The following is a 21,878-nucleotide window of genomic DNA, read 5'->3' on the forward strand; positions in this document are numbered from 1 at the left end:
CATACTAGTGATAAATAAAATGCCATTACTGTGCTAGTTTGTGAAGTCCCCTCAGAGTGCAGGAAGTGTGTAAAGGGATCTCTAGAGTGCATCTACTAGCTTTGTGTTGATTCTGGAAAAGTATTTTGAAGTATATTTGATTGTTACATACATATTCCTTTTTTAAAGAATGCTTATTTAAAAACTGATAAATAACTTATTTATAACTGAAACCTTGAGTATAAGTGTTTCTTGGCTACTTGTACTTGTGAATTTCATTGCTATAGCTCTACAAGCTCACATTTACCCTTCTTGAGATAAGTCTGGCTGCTCAGTCACACTCCCAACTTGTGTTGTACATGCCTATACCAAAAGGTCGATTACCGAATACCAAAAAGGACAAGTGTTGTATAGTCTCCCACAGGGTTGCTACATCAATTGTTGCCCAACACTGCCAGAAGACTTCGCAAAACTGCGGCAGTGACTTTAGCGCTTGGGACAGGGACGACACCTGCACTGTGGAGGCTACCTTAACGAGGTCAGTTCCTTCACCTTCGTAAGAGCAGCCGCCACCAGCTTTATCGAAGACTTCTCCTGCGCCGATTGGGCCACCTGGGGTAGTTGAGCCTTCTCCCCTGTCCCCAGCTTCTTGAGTTTCTCCCGCAGCTTATCCGGGTTGGACGATTTCCTTTTCGAGGAGGCACTCGATTGCCGGCTGGCAATGGAGGCGGATGGTGTTGTCGATCGTGCCTGTTCATTGAAGGATCTGCTTGCGTGGCGACCCCGGTAGACCCGAACATGCGGTTCTTGGGGCCCCACGGATGAGATATCCTCAAAGGCCGTCTCGGAGGGGGGGTGGTGGGAAGGCGAGGCGGATACCGCAGCCGAGAGAAATGCGCCAGCAAAAAGGACCAGTTGACGTGACCAGCAGCGGCGCCGGCTGGGCTTCGGTCCCCGGCGGGGAGAGCACCCTGCGAAGCAGTAAAGGAGAGGACGAACGGGAGTGCCGTGAGGCAACACCAGCTGGCGGTCCACTAGCCCGTGGACGGGGACTTCGGTGCAGTGAGCGGTGGTGGTGAGGGCTGTGAGCTAGGAAGGTGGAACGAGCAGCGGCCTTGGCGCGTGGTCGCTGCGCCTCTCCTCACAGCAGCAGGGAACGAGGCATAATGCGGAGAGAAGAGGAGAGCAGTGAACTGGCGAGTGGAAGGCCTCCAGCCCGACTTGGGGCGCGGTGTGCAGGATCTACGGGGGAGGCCCCACTAAACACAGGCCCCTGGATCACAACTAACAAGGAGAGGCAGTAATAAGGAGGGGCAGTGACGAGGTTCGGTCTCTCACTGGCGGGACACCCCAAAGGGGAGCAAATCAGCGAGAAAGGCACGAGTGGGGAGGTGGGGGGTGGATAGCCAGCATCAGCAAGGACAAGTAAACGCCCGGATAAGGTCCAGCAGGGGAGAAGACCCAAACAAAACCCTGAGCAGGTGCAAAGAACCTTCAGGAGTGGAAGAGCCCATAGGAGGCAACAGGGAAACTGTCCAATTGAAGCCTAAATTGAGGGCAGATCCAATAACTGAGGGGTAATATGGCCATGAAAAACAAAGGGAAAGGTGGGAGAGCCCGGCAAACCCCAGGAGATGTACCAGGCACGCTCCTCAATATCTGACTGACACAGAACACCAGGGAGTTGGCGAAAAACACGAGAGTGCACAGAAGGTGAAAATACACTGGCCGAAGTGGAGACCCCAGCCAGGACTTTAGGGGGGAGATGCTCACCCTGCAAAATAGAAGATAGCTTAACCAAGACATTCCAATATCAATTTCAGCTTTTGCGAGCCAACTTTAACTCGGCTCTGGGGGAAATTAGGCAGGACTTACGACAATGAGGCGAACGGACGGACCTCCTGGAGAGAGGATTGCAGGAAATGGACAAAGAAACGACGGCTAACAGCGAAGCAATTGAAAGGCTTGACATAGCCATGCAAAATCTGGAGATCCAGATGGAGGACATGGAACATAGATCCCGTAGAATCAACATAAGGGTTAAAATGCTGCCGGAACCCGTCCCAAACAAGTAATTAAAAGGAGTGTTTCAAACCATCTTCACCGGGATTCTGGGAGGGACGCCCCCGGACAAGGTGGAACTTTATCGTATACACAGAGTGGGCAGAGGGTTCAAAGGTCCACTGTCAAGGCATAGGGATGTCTTGGTGGCTTTCACCAGGCACGCCCAAAGGAAGCAAGAGCCGATAATGTACAATGACCACCACATAGCATTGTTTCAAGACCTGGCAAGCAGCACCTTAACAAAGAGGAGACACATGGGCCAGTACTCAATGAAAAGGGGGGGGGGTTCAGATACAAAATGGACCTTCCCGTTCGGTCTGGTGTTGAAATGGGAGGGGGCCCAAAAGCGGACCACCACGCCACAGGAAGGAGCGGACATCTTACAAATAGATCTGTATGGACGCCCCCCTCGGGACTGGAGAGCAGTCTACGGTCTCCAGGCCAAGACCATGGGCATGGACAACAGTGGGGGGAAAAAGGAGGGGGAGCGAAGCAGAGAGCCACCGAAGGAAAGGAATAAGAGCAGCGCCGGGGTGACAGGAGGGGGTGCACAAGAAGAGCCTTAAGCCAGAAACGTGCTTTAGGGGTGGTGGGCACTAAAGGCGGTAATTGGGCGGGGGGGGCAACCATCTATGAATCTGAAAGGGTGGGAATGCCCGGGGAGCAAGAGGTGTGGGAGGCAGGAAGGGCAAGCCCTTCTAGAGGAGGGAAGGGGTGGGTAGGGCAGGATCTTCTGGGGGGGGGGGGGGGGGGGCACTGTAGGGAAGAGGTGGGAGGGGGGCAGGGGAGGGGGCGGAGGTTCCACGTAGGGGTCAGTACACGGGAAGCTGAGGATCAGGACAACACTAGGGGGACAACGAGGGAGAGTAAGGTGGAGAAATAGGGCAGAGAGAGCACTGGGATCCCCAAAAGAGAGGGAATGGGGGCCAATGGCAAAGTGGGGACAAGGACAGGTTAATACCCGTTCAAGTGGCCAACACATAATGTGAGGGGGATTTAATATCCCCCTCAAGAGGAAGAAACTAGAACAATTTACGAGGAAAGAGCCCAGATGTATTGGGACTGCAGGAAACGCATCTTAGGCAAAAAGATCAGGGGCGTCTAAGGCTGTAAGGATTTGGTCAGATCTTGCATGAATCTGGGAAGAACAGAAACGGGGGGGGGGGGGGGGTGGCGGGGGTTGGACGGGGAGGTGGAGTAGCCCTACCCATCAAAAACACGGTGGATTTCAGAGTCACTGAAACCATACGGGATAAGGAGGGTAGGACATCATAGTTAAGGGGACGCAACGGGATAGGCCATACACTCTGGCGGTGGTGTACGCTCCAAAATCAGGTCAGGAGCAATTTCTGAAGCGGGTTCAGAAAGTACTGGAATATAAAGCATGGGGGCAAATAATCTTGCTGGGTGACCTCAACATAGCTTGGGACAGGGGGCGGGATAGGTCCGGGGGCCTTATGAGAGGAAGGGGAGCAGCAATGTCAGCAGAACTCAAAGATAGAACTGGGGGAGCAGGGTTAAGGGACGTATGGCGGGAATTAAAAGTGGGTGGGAGGGTTATACTTTCTTATCTGGAGTCCATGGATCACAATCCAGAATTGACTATATCTGGGTTTCATTGGGCCTGGTGGGCCGGATCCGAGAGGTCGTGACAGGCCCCATCAGACTGGCGGATCACAAAGCGGTATCCATGCGGATGGACTTAAGGCGCAGGGAAAGAGGGGGTGTGGGGATGGAAATACCCAAAGTCTCTTCTTAGAGATCCAGTATTCAGACAAGAAATGGAAGAGAAGATTAGGAACTTCTATGACACGAGAGAAGAGAAGATGGGATGCCTTCAAGGCTACATTAAGGGGCGGGAGCTGACAGCACAGAGGGAGAAACAGCTGAAGGCACTGGAAGAGCAGTTGGAGGAGGAGGTAGCGACAGCAAGACAAGAAAGGGACAACCCAGACTAGGGCCTTCATGAGGGTGTACCGGAGAGCATTAGGGCAGCTAGAGGTTTTTCAGACCAAAAAAGCTGAAGGGGCGATGCTTAGCGTCCGCCAAAAGTACTACGCTAAAGCGAACAAGGCAGATGCACTCCTCGCACGCCTACTAAAATCAAAAAATGCGATCACAGCCCTAAAAACAGAAACAGGGGAACGGGTCACACGGACGGGGGATATACAGGAAACATTGGCAGAATTTGATGAATCCCTACATGCGTCACAGAACCCACAGAACCCACAGACCCAAACACAGGCAGAGTTTCTAGAAAAGGTGGCGATGGGGAAAATTGGGAAGGAGTCAATGGAATCCCTCAATAGGGAGATTACAGAGGATGAAGTAAGGGGGGCGATTAGCAGCTTACCATCCAACAAAGCCCCAGGCCCAGATGGCTATACTGCGGCCTTCTATAAGACATTTACACCAGAACTGACCCCCGCACCTAACATTCCTTTTCAACACCTTCAGGTAAACAAGGAGAATAACTCCATCTATGGTGGAAGCCAGACTAACCCTTATTCTCAAACCAAACAAGGACCCTGAAGAGAGGACATCCTATAGGCCTATAGCATTGATAAATATCAATGCTAAAATCTACACAAAAATGTTGGCGAACAGGCTAGAGACCTACCTCCCAGAGCTTGATCCACCCGGATCAGGCGGGATTTATAAGAGGCCGACAGACAACATTAGGAGGGTGGCTCACCTGGTGGAAACAGTACAAAGGACGGACACTCCCGCGGTCCTTCCTGTTCAGGGTAAGGCAGACGATGGGCCTCAGGGGAGGAGGGGTTCTTGAAAATGGTCCAGGCCAACTACCAGACGCCAACCATGAGGGTAGCAGTGAACGGGGCTATGTCTAGACCCTTCAGGTTGAGTAGGGGCACAAAACAAGGTTGTCCTTTGTCCCCAATGCTCTACGCAATTTATTTGGAACCTCTCCTGCAGGCAATAAGGGATGCAGAGGGGATACAGGGCATTCCATTTGGGGGGAATAGACCAAAAGGTAGCAGCATTCGCTGCCGATATGCTGCTCACCCTGACAGCACCGATAGAGTCCATTCAGGCAAGTAGAACTCAGCTGGAGGAATTTGGGAAGGTCTCTGGCTTAAAGATCAATATCAGCAAATCGGAACACCTGACCCTGAAGGCAGGGATCCGGGACACATGGAGGGCAGGCATCCCCTTTGTATGGAGCCCTGGGGGAATCATATCTAGGAGTGAAAATCACAGCAACTCTCGCGGGCTGGTATCTCGCCAACTACCCCCCCACCACACTATTGAAGGACATCAAGCGGGACTACCACAGGTGGAGGAGTCTCTGGGTCTCGTGGCTGGGTAGGGTAGCAGCAGTTACAATCGTGGGAGCGTGACAATTTTATCTCGTTCAGGCAATTCCTCAGGCGATACCGACAGGCTTCTTTAGGTAGTTAAGAATCCTGACCAGTGAGTTCTTATGGGAAGGGAAAAGAGCAAGGGTCAGTAGGCAGCCGTTAACACCCAGACGTGAGGGGGGGGGGGGGGGGGAACGGGGCTAGCTTTGCCGAATTTACAACAGTTCTATGAGAGGGCGGTTAGAGAATGACTCCAGGAAGGGGAGGTTACGCAAGACAAGCAGTGGGTGAAAATGGACAGCGCAGTAGTGCATCACAATCTGGTGGAGGTACTGTGGCTCCCAAAATAGCACTGGCCCAAGCACTTGAGTACCATAACTAAATTGGTGGCGGACAATTGGGACAAATTGGTGAGAACCAAGGGGATTACAACTTTTCCATCCCCCTTCACACCCATGTTCTACAACGGTGACTTCACACCTGGGTTAGAGAAGGGGGCATTTAAGCAGTGGCAGGAGGGGAGGGGGGATGTTAACACCTGGGAGATATGTTCCGGGGGGAGAGAATACTCCCATTCGAGGACTGTAAGAGGGAGTTTGGGGTGAAGGAAGGGGAGAGGCTCAGGTATGCGCAAATACGACACTGGGTCCTGAATCCCGGAAATAAACAGGCAGCAACCAGGGAAAAGACAGTTTGAAAAATTCCTCCTATCCAATGATGAGTCCAAGGGGCTAATATCTAACTTGTATAGAATTTCGCAAATGCTAGGGGTCAATGGCCGTATATGCGGCGATGGGAGCAGATCCTAGGGAGGGAGATTGGGGCGAGAGGAATAGGGGAAGACTATGGAGGAAGATTCCCAAATTAGCAAGAGCATCCCAATTGCAAGAGATGCGGTATAAAATACTATTTGGATGGCACTACACGCCAGCCCGTCTCCACAAGATCTATCCTGGCACCTCAGGGAACTGCTGGAGGGGATGTGGGTTGGAGGGTACAGCAGAACACATATGGTGGAAATGTCTGAAAATCGAGCCATTCTGGCTCGAGGTGCAGAGGCGGAGGAGCAAGCCTACGGGCTGGGAAATAGTAGACCACCGTAGCAGATTCTGTTAGGAATCAGAGGGGACTCCACAGTGGGGGAACCCAGAACTTGGGATTAAGCGAGGGTGACCCTCACGCTTGCAGCTATAACGGTAATAGCGCAGAGGTGGAAAAGCATGGAGGTACCCCTCAAGCAGCACTGGCTGCGGAAGCTATGGGAAATCGTAGAGCTCGAGTGGGCAACGTTCGCTATGAACAACAATGTCCAAACCTTCGCAAGGGACTGGGAAGAAACTTTGGCCTTTCTCGAAGACGACTTTTGGATCGGGTAGCGTCCCCAGCGCTTGAGACTATAGGATTTACAATGAACCTCAGCGAAGGGTCCATGGAGGTAATGGACCAAGGACAAAGCGGAAGCTGCCTCGTGGGGGAGGGGGGTTGTTGGAAAATTAGTTTTATATGTTGTAAAATCAATAAAAAAGGTTAAAAAAAATAAAAATAAAAAGCAGGCAGGCAGAATTACTGCTTTCAGTAGGAAATATAAGTAGATATGGCATCTGGGCATCTTCGGCACTGTTGGGGAAGATTTTCTATTTTGCACCCTTCCTCTGTTAATTTCAACGGGACACGCTTCTTTTTGCTTATTTTTTTTTACCTGTCCTGTCTTTGAGGGGAAGTAAAGCCTTCAGCTTCACTCCCCTTGCCTTTTGCTCGTGGTTATGGGGAAGGGACTTGTCCTTCAGACTGTCAGTACTGGGAAACAGTTTCTCTGTATTTTACCAGTTGCACACAGCACCTCCCAGTGCAGGGCAATGGGAATGTAACAATTTACGTAACTGTTGTTCTCCAGCATGGGTCTGGCATGGATTCACATGCTCATGAATATTCTCCGTCGTCAGGCTGGCAATCCTCGGTAAAGAAAAAATCAGTATCAGTTTCGTTTCTGATCTGTCTTTCGTAGTAGTAACCAATCATTGATCTCTGCGTCATACTGACCACAGCCAATGACTGCCCTCTACCTAAGCCCCGCCTCTGGCAGCCATCTTCAGATTTGGTAGCACGTGAAGAGGCAGTATGACCAAGTGAAGAGCCGCAGAGGGGTAGGCGGGAGGGTTCGCATGTGAACCCATGCCAGACCCATGCTGGAGAACAACAGTTACAGGTAAGTAACTTGTTCCTTCTCCAGCATGGGGTCTGGCATGGATTCACATGCTCATGAATATAAGAATACATAGCAGTACACACATGCACAACCAAGGGAGGTGGCAAAAGGCTCAACATTAAGCAATACAAAAAACTCAACATTAAGCATCTCTTACCTCCTCACCAGGCTCACCTTAAGCGAACAGGTTGCGCAGCACTGCTTGGCCGACCCTGGACTCCTCCCTGGAATCCCGATCGACGCAGTAGAATCTCGTGAAGGTGTGCGTCGACCTCCACGTAGCAGCCCTGCGGATGTCCAGCAGGGGCACACCAGGTAAGAATGCCGTAGTAGCAGCGATCGCTCTGGTCGAATGGGCTCTCGGACGGCCTGGCAGCGGTCGGTTAGCCAACCGGTGGCAGTGCATGATGCAGCCGGAGAGCCATCTGGAAATGGAAGACTTCGAGAGAGCCTTCCCTTGATTCACAGGTCCAAAGTTCACGAACAACTGTGATGTCCTCCGGAAACTCTTTGTGCGGTCCACGTAGAACTTCAGCGCTCTAGCCACATCCAGCGAGTGCAAAGTCCTCTCGGCCGGCGACGAAGGAGACGAGAAGAAAACAGGTAACACCAAGGGCTCGTTAAGATGGAAGTCCGACAGCACCTTGGGCATAAAGGAGGGGTGCGTCCTAAGCACCACCCTCGAGGCATGGAAAGTCAAGTACGGTGGTTTGCAGGATAGTGCCTGGATCTCTCCCACTCGTTGTGCGGAGGTAATGGCCACCAGGAATGCAGTCTTCCACGACACAAACTTCATCGGTGCGGAGTGCATCGGCTCGAATGGGGGCCCCATGAGCCTGGTCAGCACAACGTTAAGTTCCCACGCCGGGGCCTTCACTGGCGGGAACAACCGGAACAGTCCCTTCATAAACTCTTTTACCAATCGATGGGACCACAAGGACGTCCGTCCTGTGGTTCTGGAATATCTGGAGATCGCCGCCAGATGAATCTTAATGGAGGCATGGGCTAGCCCAGCCTTAGCCAGCGATAGCAGGTACGGAAGCACTTGAGGGGCCGTAATCCGTAGGGGGTTGATCTTCTGTGCTCGGCACCAGACAGAGAACCTCTTCCACTTATGACCGTAGCATTTGAGAGTCGAGGACGCCCTGGCCTTTGCAAGAACCGCTCTGCAATCGGCCGGTATATCGTAGCCTCCAAACTCTAGCGCTGCAGGAGCCAAGCCTGCAGGTTCAGCGACGCCGGGTCGTGGTGGAAGATGGCGCCTCCTTCTCTGGAGAGAAGGTCCGCGTCCGCCGACAGCTTGATGGGAGGGGATGTTGACAAGTCCAGAAGGTCCGGGAACCAGATCTGCCTCGGCCACGCCTGTGCAACGAGGATCATCCTGCACCGGGACCTCTTGAGCTGGCTGATGAGTCGAAGCAGCAACGGCAACGGAGGGAACGCATACAGGTATAGGCCGTCCCAGGGGAACAAGAACGCATCGCCCATGCTTCTCGGCTGGGGAACCTGCTGGCGAACCTCTTGCACTTCGAGTTCGTTGCTGTTGCGAACAGGTCGATTTGGGGTTTGCCCCATCGTCGGAAGAGTTGATCCACCTGATCCTGGCGCAATTCCCACTCGTGACACGCGCGCAGCTCCCTGCTGAGCGAGTCGGCGATGGTGTTGCTTTCTCCTGCCAGGTGGAAGGGAACCAGGAATATCCCCTGGGCGACCGCCCAGTGCCACAGATCCTGTGCCTCCTTGGATAGGGCTGGGGATGTGGTGCCTCCCTGCTTCCGTATGTAAAACATTGTCGTGGTGTTGTCCGTGAAGATTCGCACCACCTTGCCCTTGAGCGACGGGAGGAACGATTTGAGAGCCCAGAAAATGGCTCGGAGTTCCAGGACGTTGATATGCAGGAGCCTCTCCTCCAGGAGCCAGAGGCCTCTTGCGTGGAGATCCCCGGTGTGGGCGCCCCAACCTTCCAGGGAGGCGTCCGTCGTCACGGTCTCCTGGTACGCCGGTGTCTGAAAGTCCTTGCCCGCCGTGAGGTGCGCTCGAACGCCCCACCACTGAATCGCCCGCCGGAACACCTGGTTGAGGGGGACCCTGTCTTCGAAGGTGCCCGTCGCCTGCATCCAACGGGCGTCGAGAAATTCTTGAAGAGGGCGCATCCGTAGCCTGCAGAGGCGCACCAGGTAGATGCAAGAGGACATCATGCCCAGGAGGGACTTGATGGACCTCACCCTGGCCACGTCCGTGGCTAGCAGGCGCTGCACTTTGCCTAGAATGGTCTCCGTCCGTTCTTCCGACGGGGCAGCCAGGCGCCTCACTATATCTAGCTTCGCTCCCAGAAACAGGGCCACCTGCGACGGCACCAGGTGGGACTTTGGGTAGTTTATGGCGAATCCCAGGTCTGTGAATAGCTGGACGGTCCTCGCAGTGTGTTTGACGGCGAGTTCCCTCGTCCTTGAGCGGATGAGCCAGTCGTCCAGGTAGGGGTAGACGTGAATCCCCTGCAGGCGCAGCCGCGCCGCCACTGGTGCTAGGCACTTGGTAAAGACCCTGGGGGCCGACTTCAATCCGAACGGCAGTGCTCTGAATTGGTAGTGGCGTCCCTGGACGACGAACCTGAGGAACTTTCGTTGACTTTTGAGGATAGGAACGTGGAAGTATGCATCCTCCAGGTCCAACGACGATAGAAAGTCACCTTCCTCCAGCTGACCCAGTACGCGCTGGAGGGTGACCATCCTGAACTTTTGTGACCCGATGTATTTGTTCAAACGACGAAGGTCCAGGATGGGGCGCCAGCCGCCCGTCTTCTTCCTGACGAGGAAGTACCTTGAGTACACCCCAGAGCCCCGGAGCCTCTTCGGGACAAGCTTGATGGCGCCTTTCCTGAGCATCGCCCGTACTTCCAACAGCAGTTGCGGGACGTGATTTTCCTTCCTGGCCACAGGTGGAACGTGAGGGCACTTCTTCAGGAATTCGATAGAGTGTCCTCTTGCCAGGGTACCCAGCACCCAACGGTCGGTGGAGATGGACTTCCACACGCCGACGAAATTCGTCAGCCGGCCTCCCACCGGGGTGCTTCGGTGGGGGCCCGACACCACGGCCGGTTCAGTCCTGCTTGGAGGTGGTGGCCTTGCCGCCCTGCTTGCCGCGACCCCTGTAGGCCTCCTGAGACGAGGAGCGTGCCGCCTGGCGGTAGGACGACGAGCCACCGCTGGATCCCTTGGCGGCACCCTGTCTGCCTCCGGAGCTCCGAAAGGGCCGTCGTTGCTGAAGGGCTCGGGCCGTCTCTGTGTCCGTTTTTATGGCTTGGAGGGATTCGTCCACCGCCTTCCCGAACAAGTTGCTGCCGTCGAACGGCATGTCCAACACCCTGGTCTGGACGTCCTGATGGAAGTCGGTCGCCCGGAGCCAACCCCGTTGTCATAGGCAAACACCGTTGCCCAGCTGGCAGAACCCGGTATCGGCAATATCGGTTGCCATCGTTACGCGTTGTCCGACGCCACCTCGCCCTCTTGCATTATTTCCAGGGCCTCGGACCTCTTGTCGTCCGGCAGGAAGTCCAATATGGGGGCCAGCTTAAACCAGAGCTCCCTGTCGTAACGGGCCACGATCGCCAGGGCGTTGGCCGCTTTGATCGTCGTCGCCGACGAAATGACCGCCGCCCCATGGCGTCCAACTTCTTTCCCTCGCCGTCCGGCGGGGAATTCGATGTCGAGGCTCCTGACCCCGCCGCTTTCTTCTTCGCTGCCGCCGAGACGACCGAGTCTGGCGTTGGCTGGGCCCTGAGGCACAGGGGAGCGGTTTCGGGGACCCGGTACTTCTTCTCGTACCGGTCCCATTTGGCTGGTGCCGTGGAGGGGTTTTTGAGAACCGACAGGCCCTCCTCCCAGATGTCATTGATTAGAGGCACCGCGATGACAGTCTTCCTCTTGGCCTCCCGGCGCTGATAGAGGAAACCTTCCTTTTTCTGCTCCTCCGGGCAGAGCTGAAACAATTCGGACGCCCTGCCGATCATGGCGTGGAATGAGCCGATCTCGTCGGGCGGCGAGACCCGTGCGATGGGAGACCCGTTCCGTCGTCGTCGCCCTCAGAACCAGTCGTCGATTCCAACGCACCCTCATCTCCCGACTCGTGGGAGGATGAGGAGGGAACTGTAGGCCTTACGGGGGCGAGCGGAGGCGAGGGTTGGGTCCTCCGTCGTTTGTTCTGAGGACTTCCCGACGGGCCAGGTTGCGGGTCCTCCGGCCTGGGCCGTGGGAATCTCGTCCTTATCTCAGAGCATAATGACTGGATGGCAGACAAAATGGCCGCCGAGCCATCCCGAGGCCTAGGTTCCGGCTGTGCCGGAAGGGAAGGCCGCTCTTCCTCGGATCTTCCTTACGCGATCGAACCTTCTCGAATTGGACTTCGAGGTTCCTCACGGCCTCGGTCAGTTCCTCCTCTGAGGCTGACTCCGAGCTTGAGGAGGCCACCGTGCCCCCCCTCGCTTCTTCCATCATGGCGGCCACGACGATGGGCTGGAAAGAGGATTCCCTCCTTGGCGGCAGGGAAACTCTAGTCCCGGAGGCAGTGTTCGCTGGCAGGGTCTCTGCAAGCTTGGCCATAGTCGCTGCGATCGAGGCCTTTGCCTGCTGGGTAGGGGCCGCGATCGCCTCGATCGAGGCCTTTGCCTGCTGGGTAGGGGCCTTCACCACCTTAGGCGCGTCCTGGGCCTTCTCCTTCAGGGGAGGGGCGACGCCTCGCTCCCCCTCTTCCGAGATCGGACGGGGCTTCTCCCGAAGCTTACCCGGGGTCTCGGACTTCCTCTTCCCCGAACCGGAGCGCTGGCTCGTGGTTGATGGTGCCGAGGAAGGCGCGCCCTGCCTGGCGACCGAAGAGCCCGACCATTCGGCGCTCCCGGAGCCAGCGGACTCGCTTCGCTTGGCCTGGTGATGGGCCCCCGTCGCCGGGGCGCCCGCAGAGGACTTAGAAGCCCGCTCGGACCCTTTCTTCTTCTTCTCACCCGTTGAGCCCTTCTCCAACCAGGTGGCGAGACGGGATCGACGGTCCCTCATGGTCCGCTCCGATAAGTTCTTGCAGAACTGGCAGTCCTTCTCTACATGAATCTTGTCCCCATGAAGACAGTAGAGGCATCGCGAGTGTTCGTCTTCCTTAAACACATTCTGTAGCCCGCATCCAGGGCAGCTGCGAAACAGCTTGGGTCCAGGCGACGAACTTGCATCCTGGGCCATCTCGAAGTAGGCCGTGAATCTTCTGGAATCCTCCAAGAAGTTGATTCGACGAAATCTTCACCCTTGAGGGGCGTAGGAAAATCCCGCAACGGGTAGCCGTTAACGGGAGTAGAAACGGTGGAGCTTGAGGCTCGATTAACCGAAAAAATTTGAAAATTCACCTGAAAAAGCGCGAAACACGCAGTAAAAGCTCGAGAGCTAAGCACGAGGACTCCCAACACTTGAACGTGCGGTAAAAATCTGAAGATGGCTGCCAGAGGCGGGGCTTAGGTAGAGGGCAGTCATTGGCTGTGGTCAGTATGACGCAGAGATCAGTGATTGGTTACTACTACGAAAGACAGATCAGAAACGAAACTGATACTGATTTTTTCTTTACCGAGGATTCCCAGCCTGACGGGGAATATTCATGAGCATGTGAATCCATGCCAGACCCCATGCTGGAGAAACTTTGTTTCCCCAGGGTTTGTTTATTTGCCTAAGGACAAGCTGAGGTTTTACTTACATTTTTACCTGTTTCACTGTACTCGTGCACTTGTGTTTACAGAGAATGGCTACTAAAGTTGGCTAGTACCGAAAGATGGCCATGCCACAAGGTTTTTCGCTTGCTCTTTAGCCATATTTTAGTTTAGCCTTCTTCCTGCTCTCTCAAGTCAGGAAATTCCATATTTAAGAAAACAATTCTATTTTTGCTGCTTAGCAATACGCTTGGACCAGTTTCTGGGGACATCCCACCAGTATGGAGGAAGGGGGGCAGACCGTTAAGAGCACAATTGAAGTTGTATGCAGCTGTACTTGCAAGAAATGAAATACGCGTTTCATGTGTTGTTTACCAATAAAATATAGTTTACAAAGGGCATATTATACAATCAGCAGTAAGAAAAAACACTACATCAACCTCCCTCACATACCTTTTCTTGCTACGGGATCTTTCCCTGAAATACACAAGAATACATGACTTTAGAGTTAGCAAAACATTCATGTCTGATTTGAAAAGTATTGTTGACAGATTCCATTCAGAGAAGAGCTTGGAAAATTTCATAAATGTTTGTCAAATAAAAGAAATGGTCAAATTATTTTTGATTACACAGAAGTCCCACTTAACTAAAACATGTTTTAGTACCACAAGGATCATCCTTCTCCCCGCTTCTATTCAACATCTACCTACCCCGACGATACTCAAATAATCTTCAACATACAAGACACCCGAGAAGAAAACACCACACTAGAGAATTGCCTTTGTGACATATTGAACTGGATGAACCTCAACCATCTCACATCAACCCAGGCAAAACAGAGATAATGATCGTTTCAAAAAAGAGAGGAGACATCAACTACATCCCCCTGGCCAAGAGCTGGGCACCACACCGGAACCATCATCAACTGTAAAAAACCTAGGGGTCCTGATGGATAACAACCTCACTCTGGAGCCACAAGTAAACTCGGTAATCAAGAAATGTTTCTTCCTCCTGCAAGCAGTAAAAAGGATCCTACCGTTCCTGTCATTCGCCAACAAAACACTTACCATCATCGCTCTGATCATGTCCAGAGTGGACTTTGCCAATAGCCTATACCTGGGATGCCCGAACGACTTCTAAAAAACACTGCAACGGATACAAAATGCAGCAGCCAGACTCCTCCTCAAGCTACCCAGAAGAGAACACATCACACCCGCGCTAAAAATACTACACTGGCTACCACTGAAACAGCGAATAAAGTTTAAGGCCATGTGTATCACGCACAGAGCAATCCACAAACAAGGCGCAGAATTCCTAAGCGACAAACTACGCCTACTCCAACCGACAAGAACACTAAGATCAAGCACCGACATGCCTGGAACCAAAACCCTACAACAGAAAAAACTTGGATCGTCTTTCTCTCACCAGGCACCTAAAACCTGGAATGACCTACCTAAGAATATGCGGAATACAACAAACCACCTAGCATTCAGGAAACTCCTCAAATCATGGCTATTCAAAGCATAACCACAACAGAGACGCACTAGAATGGCCACACATTAAAACAATGACGAAAATAACTCCAACCTCGACCACTCTCAAATTGGACAAACACTCAAACCAAAGAACCAACCACTCGACAGAGCATAAGACATCATGGAAAATAGCCACAAAGGAAGGCTGCAGGGACTGACCACATACCTAGACCCACACGAAAGTCCAATTGACTCTCCGACTCGCACGTACCGGACAAACATATCCAGACCGGCAGACGCATCTAGATAGACGCTGGCCTGCGTCGCATCTGAATAGGATCGATTGAAGGATAACATGCCCGCACCTAGAAAAACGTGAATGCTAATATGGGCCACACCTAGAGTTGTGAACACCAGCCTGCGTGGCGCTCAGATGGAGTTGTGAATGTTAGCATGCCCACACCTGGACGGATCTCCAGACACTAGCCTGCACCGCATCTGGGTGGGAGTATGAGTGTTGGCATGACCACACCTGGATGGAGTCCTGAGCGTTGGCTTGCGCCGCGTCTGGATGGGAATGTGAGGGCCGGCAAGTGCCACACTCAGTCAGAACTGTGAATGTTAGCATGGTAAAGGTCAGGTAACCCACTAACCAATGTAAGCTAAAACTCTGCATACTTATCTCACTCAAAAAACATACACAACCATCTCTCGCACAACAAGCCGCACGCACTTCACAACACCACATAATCAGGAACAGCACACGCGGACTGACTCCGATCCGATACCCGCACCAAAGCTCAGCACCCGGTGTATACCGAGTTGAAGCTGCCAACAGAACACCACTCCTCTCACTATCCTACTCCCTTCACCTTACTAACCCATCCCACCTTTATCATTTATAGATCGCCCGAGCGCCTGGGGACCAATTCCGTTGGTGACGGTGCGCGGTACAAATACCTTTAACATTTAACATTCAACAATCAAGTCAAAAGACGTTTTTTAAATTGATATCTAGTTTATATTAAAATAGAAAAGATTGAAGATAAAATTAATATCAGAAACAATTGCAAATACAAACTGATACCATACGAATAAAACGGCTCTATCAATAATTTTGCTTGGTGGGTCAAATTGTCATCAATACATTTCTGGTTCCTAATAAAAGGGATCGTTTACTAGATCAATTTGTTGATCAAAATAACTACGTGATGCTGAATGAAATTACATTTAATTTGAAAAGCAGCCAAAGGTCAGAGAGAAACCATTAAATGAGGAAAATGAGGATGCTGGGCATTCACTACAGATTCCAGCTGATCAATCCCCACACACCAGCTCACCCTTGGGAAATATGTTCTTTTTGATGCTTTCCTCCCATAGACTTCTATGGTACACCCTTTCTTTTTGCTTTGTTTAGACTCCTGTACTGACTTTTTGGCCGTGAGAAAAAGCCTTCTGCTTTACTTCCCTGGTCTCTTTGCTTATTCATATTGGAAAACTCATTAGTCCATAAGGCTATCCATACTGAGAGACTGTCTTAGTACATTTCTTGCCTTGATAAAATTACACACATCACCTTAAAGTGAAGTGTGGTTAGGATACTTTGTAAAAGTAACCAAAAAGTAATCATAGTAAAGGTTATAAGTATACATGTGCCTAAGACAAGCTGGTGTCAGCATTGATTTTTCTACCGAGTTTAATACTTTTTCAACATGCATCTTTGCATTTACCATACATGGCTACTAAAAGGTGGCTAGCACCTTAAGATGGCCATGCCGCAAGATTTTTGCTCGTCCTTTGATAATGTTGTTCATTGGCCTGCTTGCCATCTCAGATCAGGAAATGCCATATGGAATGCCCTTTCCCAGGCAAAGCAGCTGATTTTGCAGGCAACACAGTGGTTTGTGTGTGAGCCTGTATGTGGGGGGTTGGGATTGTCTGGTCACAGTATAGATCCAGGTGCCTGAATGTCTGTTGCAGGGCAGATGTGGTGGCCAGTGGCTATTCACGATTAGATAGCCACTGCACATTTGAATGGTGCAGATCCTTCCAATTGGAGGACCTGGTCAAGCTTCCAGTCCAGATCTAGAATAAAAAGATCATTCTTTCGTAGAGGACTGTTGGGAAGAAATTTCTGTGCCAATTCCCTTGAACCTTTGAGACTCCACCCCCTCCATTCCCCCCAGGTGTTACATCCCTATACTAAGAGTGGAGTCTTGTACTGCCTCAGTTGAATGGTTTAGTTGGACTTCAGAAAAACTGTCCCAACACCTTATAAGGAATATCCTGACCGGGGAAGGCACGAAAAAATAAATAAATAAAAAGGCCAAACTCCAATAGGCCAAAGAACAAGCAACCATCTTGTGGCACTGCCATTTTAGGGCAGCAGCCACGTTTAGTAGGCAGACACAGTAAACCCAAATACGCACATAAAAAAGAAAACAGAAAAAGTTAGACCTAACTGCTGCCACCAGCGTGTCTTTAGGCACATATAAAAGTAACCACAAATCCCATATATAAAACATTAGGGTGATACAAAAGTATCCCCATTGCACTGCATTGTAAGATGCTGTGTACAATGTTAAAAAGTTAAAGTGTAAAAGTTAAGGGAAATGTAGTTTCCCACTACTAATAGTCTGAAGGACTGACCAGTTTCCCCATAACAAATTAGAAGGAGGCATGGAAAGTGAAGCTGAAGGCTTTACTTCCCCACAAAAATTAACAGGTTCAAAAACAAAGTAAAAAGATTGGGGTTTCATATAAACTATGGAGGAAAAGTTGCTGAAAGACAAATCTTTCCTAACAGGGAAAGACACGAATGTCTAGCCAAAGTATCAAGCTAGTGTGACTGAGCAGCAAGGCTTCAACTTGGGAGAGTGCAAGTGTGATTAAGGGTTCAGTTAATCACACACAGAGCACTCTTTGTAAAATACAAGTTAGGAGGATTTATAAATAAATACATTTATATCAACCCCTGATATCTCTTGAAAATTTAAAACCACAGCCAAGTATTATACTAATATTTATTTACACATTCACTTTAGGGTGTCTCCAGCTAGACCATGAAAAAATACCAGCGATTCCAAGCAGTAGTGTTGGGCGGCACAGGTCAGAGGGGTTTAGATTTGCAAAACAAAACTCCCCAGCATCGTCTAAAAAAAGGCAAACAATTCAACAGAAATTAAGAGAAATTCTAAAGAACCACTGTGTCAGGGATCTCCTTATGGTGAGTGGAAAAGATCAAGAGCGCCAACTGGTCTTTTCTTTAACGTACTGTCAACTGTGCTGGCAGTAAACTGGATGCATCCTTTTTCTTTTTGTCAATTGCTGGGGTTTTAAGTCAATGGAAAAAGGTTGCAGCCTGCTTATTTTTCTCTATAAATATAACAGGATTTAAGGATTTGTTAACATTTAACTGGCAAATTCTTATTCAGTTTTTTTTTTTTTTTTTAGATTTCAATTGTGCTGCAAGACTGCACATAGTTGGTCTGTAATGAAGATCACAAGACGAAATAGTTTAGGAGGGGAAGGCGAAGCCCACAGTCATTTAGCTAGTACTTTAGCATTTACAGCTTGAAAATCTATTGGAGGATTTTCACATATGTAGAAGTTGGTCATCGAGGAGCACAGTAAGGTTTCAACTCACATCTTCATAAGAAAGGGCACATTTATTGTGAACATTTCCATTCCTCACCTCATCTTCTCCATTTCTTCCTTCGCCCTTTCCTCTTTGCGTTTAAGCCGGTCTTGGTTACGCTTCTCTTGCTTCTCAGCTACAAGTTTCTAAGGATAAGAAAAAACATTAAGATTAGGGCAAGGTTAGCCAGCATCTATTTTGAACTAGAATGTTCTCAGCCACAAATATAACCTTGAAAGCAAAGACTGTGCATTGGTATTCTGATCAGTACCTTAGGAGTGAATTCATATTTTTCAAGGATTCTCCTGAAGAATAATATGCAAACAAAATGAAAAGCACACACAACAATTCAGGAGCAGTTTATTTAGCACGGCATTCAGAATAAAATCTGAATATCAGGTAGCAAGAAAAGTTACTTATTCCTACTTGCCCAAAAAGTGTATGTTATGTTAAAGGTTCTTATACTGCGCACTGTTGCCACCTGCATGGTCTCTTGGCGCTCTGGTGAATTTGTAATGCAAGGAGGGAAGGGGTTGGTAAGTAGGACTGAGCGGGAAAAGAGCAAGAGAGTTGCGATATGCTGTTGGCAGGTTCAGTTCAGATACACAGTTCACCGAGCGTAGGTGTGATTTTTGGTTGTGGTCGCCATGTGGTGTTGGGTGAGATTATGTGTGGTTCGTCTTAGGCAAGAATTTATTTAGTAACCCTGTCGAACTCCTCTTGGTATAAGGTAACCCACCTTTTGGTATAGGCCTGTACTTCAAAAGTTGGTAGTGTGACTGAGCAGCCAGGCTCATTTAAAGAGGGGTTCATGTGAGTTGTAGAGCTGTAGCAATGAAATCCACAAATACAAATAGCCAAGTAAAACTTACACTCAAGGTTTTTGTTATAAATAATTATTTAACAGTAGTTTTTAAATAAGCATTCTTTAAAAAGGGGCAATATATTTATTGTATTGGAGGTATCTAAATAGCGCTCTTTCCCCATTTGTAAGGCCTCAATGCGCTTTTTCCAGATTGGAACGCCCTCTGTGACCGTAGCCTCTTAATTGACCATATCCGTTTTAAAATTGCTGAAAATTGCCACGCTCGTTCCTCATAGCACCTTTCCTCCCCTCTCCCACTTACTGAAAGTAAAGGCTGCCTCCCTGCCTTCCCACCCTCCCTGATCGATCCATCCATACTGTGCGTTAGCCTAGCAGGCGACGCCGTAGCCCGCTCTGCCTTCTGCACCTGAACTCCATCTGAGTGTTGCGTCCCCAACCTTTCTGGGCCTCTGAATTGACCATATTTGCTTTAAATTTGCTGAAAATCCCCACGCTCATTCCTGGTAGCACTTTTTCTCCCTTCACCCACTTCCTGAAAGTAAAAGCTGCCTCCCTGCCCTCCCACCAACAGATTGGCACATTGGTGCCTTTATACCACCTTCCCAGAGCAGCCCTCTGCCCATGCTGCCTGTGCAGCCCCGGCGGCTAAGGGCCCAGAGGCAAAGGGCAGCTCCAGATCGTGTCTGCATGGAACACCAGGAGAAGCCAGTGGCCAGCCGTCAACCAGTAGCTAATTGAAAGGCAAGTGTGGTTAAGGTGGGGGTAGATGAATTACTCAACCCGGGGAGCCCAACCATTTGTCAACTTATAAAATCACTTTAAATGTTAACCTACGCCTCCCTCGATTGAGCAATTCAGACTGCCCTGTGATACTGTATATTCTACCTGTTACACACACCTAAAAACAAATCCTTTTAGCCTGTCTCGTATCTAGACTGTGCGCCTTCGATACTACTGTGTTGTTTTCTGCCTGTCTCAAACACTTAAAAATAATTCCTGTTAGCCTATCTCGCATCTAGATCGTGCGTCCTAGAGACTGCTGTGTTCTCTGTCTGTCACACCATCTTAGAATTATCCCCGTTAGCCTCTCTCACATCTAGATAGTGTGCCTTCGATAGTCCTGTGTTGTTTTCTAGCAGTCTGAAACACTTAAAAATGGTTCCCGTTAGCCTGTCTCGCATCTAGATAGTGCGCCCAAGAGATTCCTGTGTGGTCTTCTGCCCTCGCTCACACTAAAGTGTTCCCGTTACCCTGTTTTCACATCTAAATAGTGCACCAAGATTTGGCTATTTTATATTCCGCCACTCTCAATCACTGAGAAATCATTCTTCCAGCCTGTTCTACATCTAGATAGTGGTCCTTAGATATTACTGTGTTCTATCCTCCCACCCCCGAACTCTGAGAATTATCCTGATTCAGCCTGCTTCATCTACTGTTTCTGATCCTGAAAACACCGCCTGAGGTGGCACTGTGACCGACTTACCTATGCTACAGAATTAAACTGCTTTCCTTCGATTCCCCTTACAACTGCAAGTGCTGCCTGAGATGGTACTGTAATTTACTTGCTTAAGTTCTAGAAGCCGCTTCTTCATCTAGAGCTCCAACCTACCCAAACTCAATAGCCCTCTCCCACTACTGTGGTGTCCAGTTCCAAGTGACTGGTTGTACATACAGGGCCCACACCTACCACTACTAGTTGTTCAATCCCCAGCTACCCAACTCTGGTTGGAGACCCCAGCCCACATGAATATTCCCTCATGTGAATCCCTTCTAGTTAAACTCTCACTACCTCCGACTTTCTCCCACAGCTTCCTACTCATCTACAGACCCCCTGGTTTCACCAACAACCTCTGTGATTATGTAGCCACCATTCAAGTAAATTATCCCCTTCTTACACTCCTCAGAGAATTCAATATCTGGTTGGACATACCCACCAGCCCCATGATCCATCCACTGGTTGACAGTCCTGATGCACTCAACCTCTCCCTTCATACGTCAAGTCCAACCCACTCAAGGGGGCACACCCTTAACGCAATTTCCAGCTCTCATAACCAGATTTCTATATCCTGCCCGAAACCACTCATATGGACCGAGCACTTTGTCATCCCTTTCTCCATCACCCCTGCCCCTCCTCCTACAACCCCCATGGCCCCACCGTCCCCCTCGCCCGTGTTATCAAATGCTGGAACAAAGTGAAAATCCTTCCTGACCTCGCCAAAGCCCTACTTCTTAGTTCCCCTACAACACCTCCACCCCAAGAGAGCCCCAACCATCGACTAAGTCCTGGCTCAATGACTCACCAATTCCGCTATCCTCGTCGCACCCTGCTTCCTCACGCAATGGACCATTCCCAAATGGTTCACGTCCCACCTGAGGAGTGCCAAAATAAAAAAACTCGAACACAAATGGCGAGCATCTAAAATCATCCACGTTTACAAAGCTGAAATCCGAAAGGCCAAAAAAGCCCATTACAACAAATGAATTCTGAACTGCGGTAACCGCAGCAAAGAGCTCCACAAAATCATATCAGAATTTGTCAAACCCACTTGCACCTCTACCAATCCACCAACCCACTTGCACCTCTACCAATCCACCCCTTCTCAATCACTCTGCGACTCCCTCTCCCTGCACTTCTACACCACCGTTCTTGACAGGACAACCTCCCTTAAACTGTCCCTCCTCTGCCCC

General features: G+C 50.4%; 1 protein-coding gene across 3 annotated transcripts in view; it reads right to left on the reverse strand.

The window, feature by feature from the left end:
- Positions 1 to 21,878, reverse strand: part of LUC7L2 (LUC7 like 2, pre-mRNA splicing factor) — a 291,524-nt gene that overhangs the window by 63,858 nt on the left and 205,788 nt on the right. For 2 of the 3 annotated variants that reach the window (XM_069652700.1, XM_069652702.1), the window contains 2 exons: positions 18,422 to 18,510; positions 13,706 to 13,729 (listed from right to left, as the gene is read on the reverse strand). In XM_069652700.1, coding sequence (XP_069508801.1) covers positions 13,706 to 13,729; positions 18,422 to 18,510 — 113 coding nt within the window. The remainder of the gene's footprint in view (positions 1 to 13,705; positions 13,730 to 18,421; positions 18,511 to 21,878) is intronic. The other variant, XM_069652701.1, reaches the window with a different exon arrangement.

The sequence above is a fragment of the Ambystoma mexicanum genome, chromosome 3p (genome assembly GCF_040938575.1).
Source record: "Ambystoma mexicanum isolate Mex_15411 chromosome 3p, UKY_AmexF1_1, whole genome shotgun sequence".
Taxonomy (NCBI): domain Eukaryota; kingdom Metazoa; phylum Chordata; class Amphibia; order Caudata; family Ambystomatidae; genus Ambystoma; species Ambystoma mexicanum.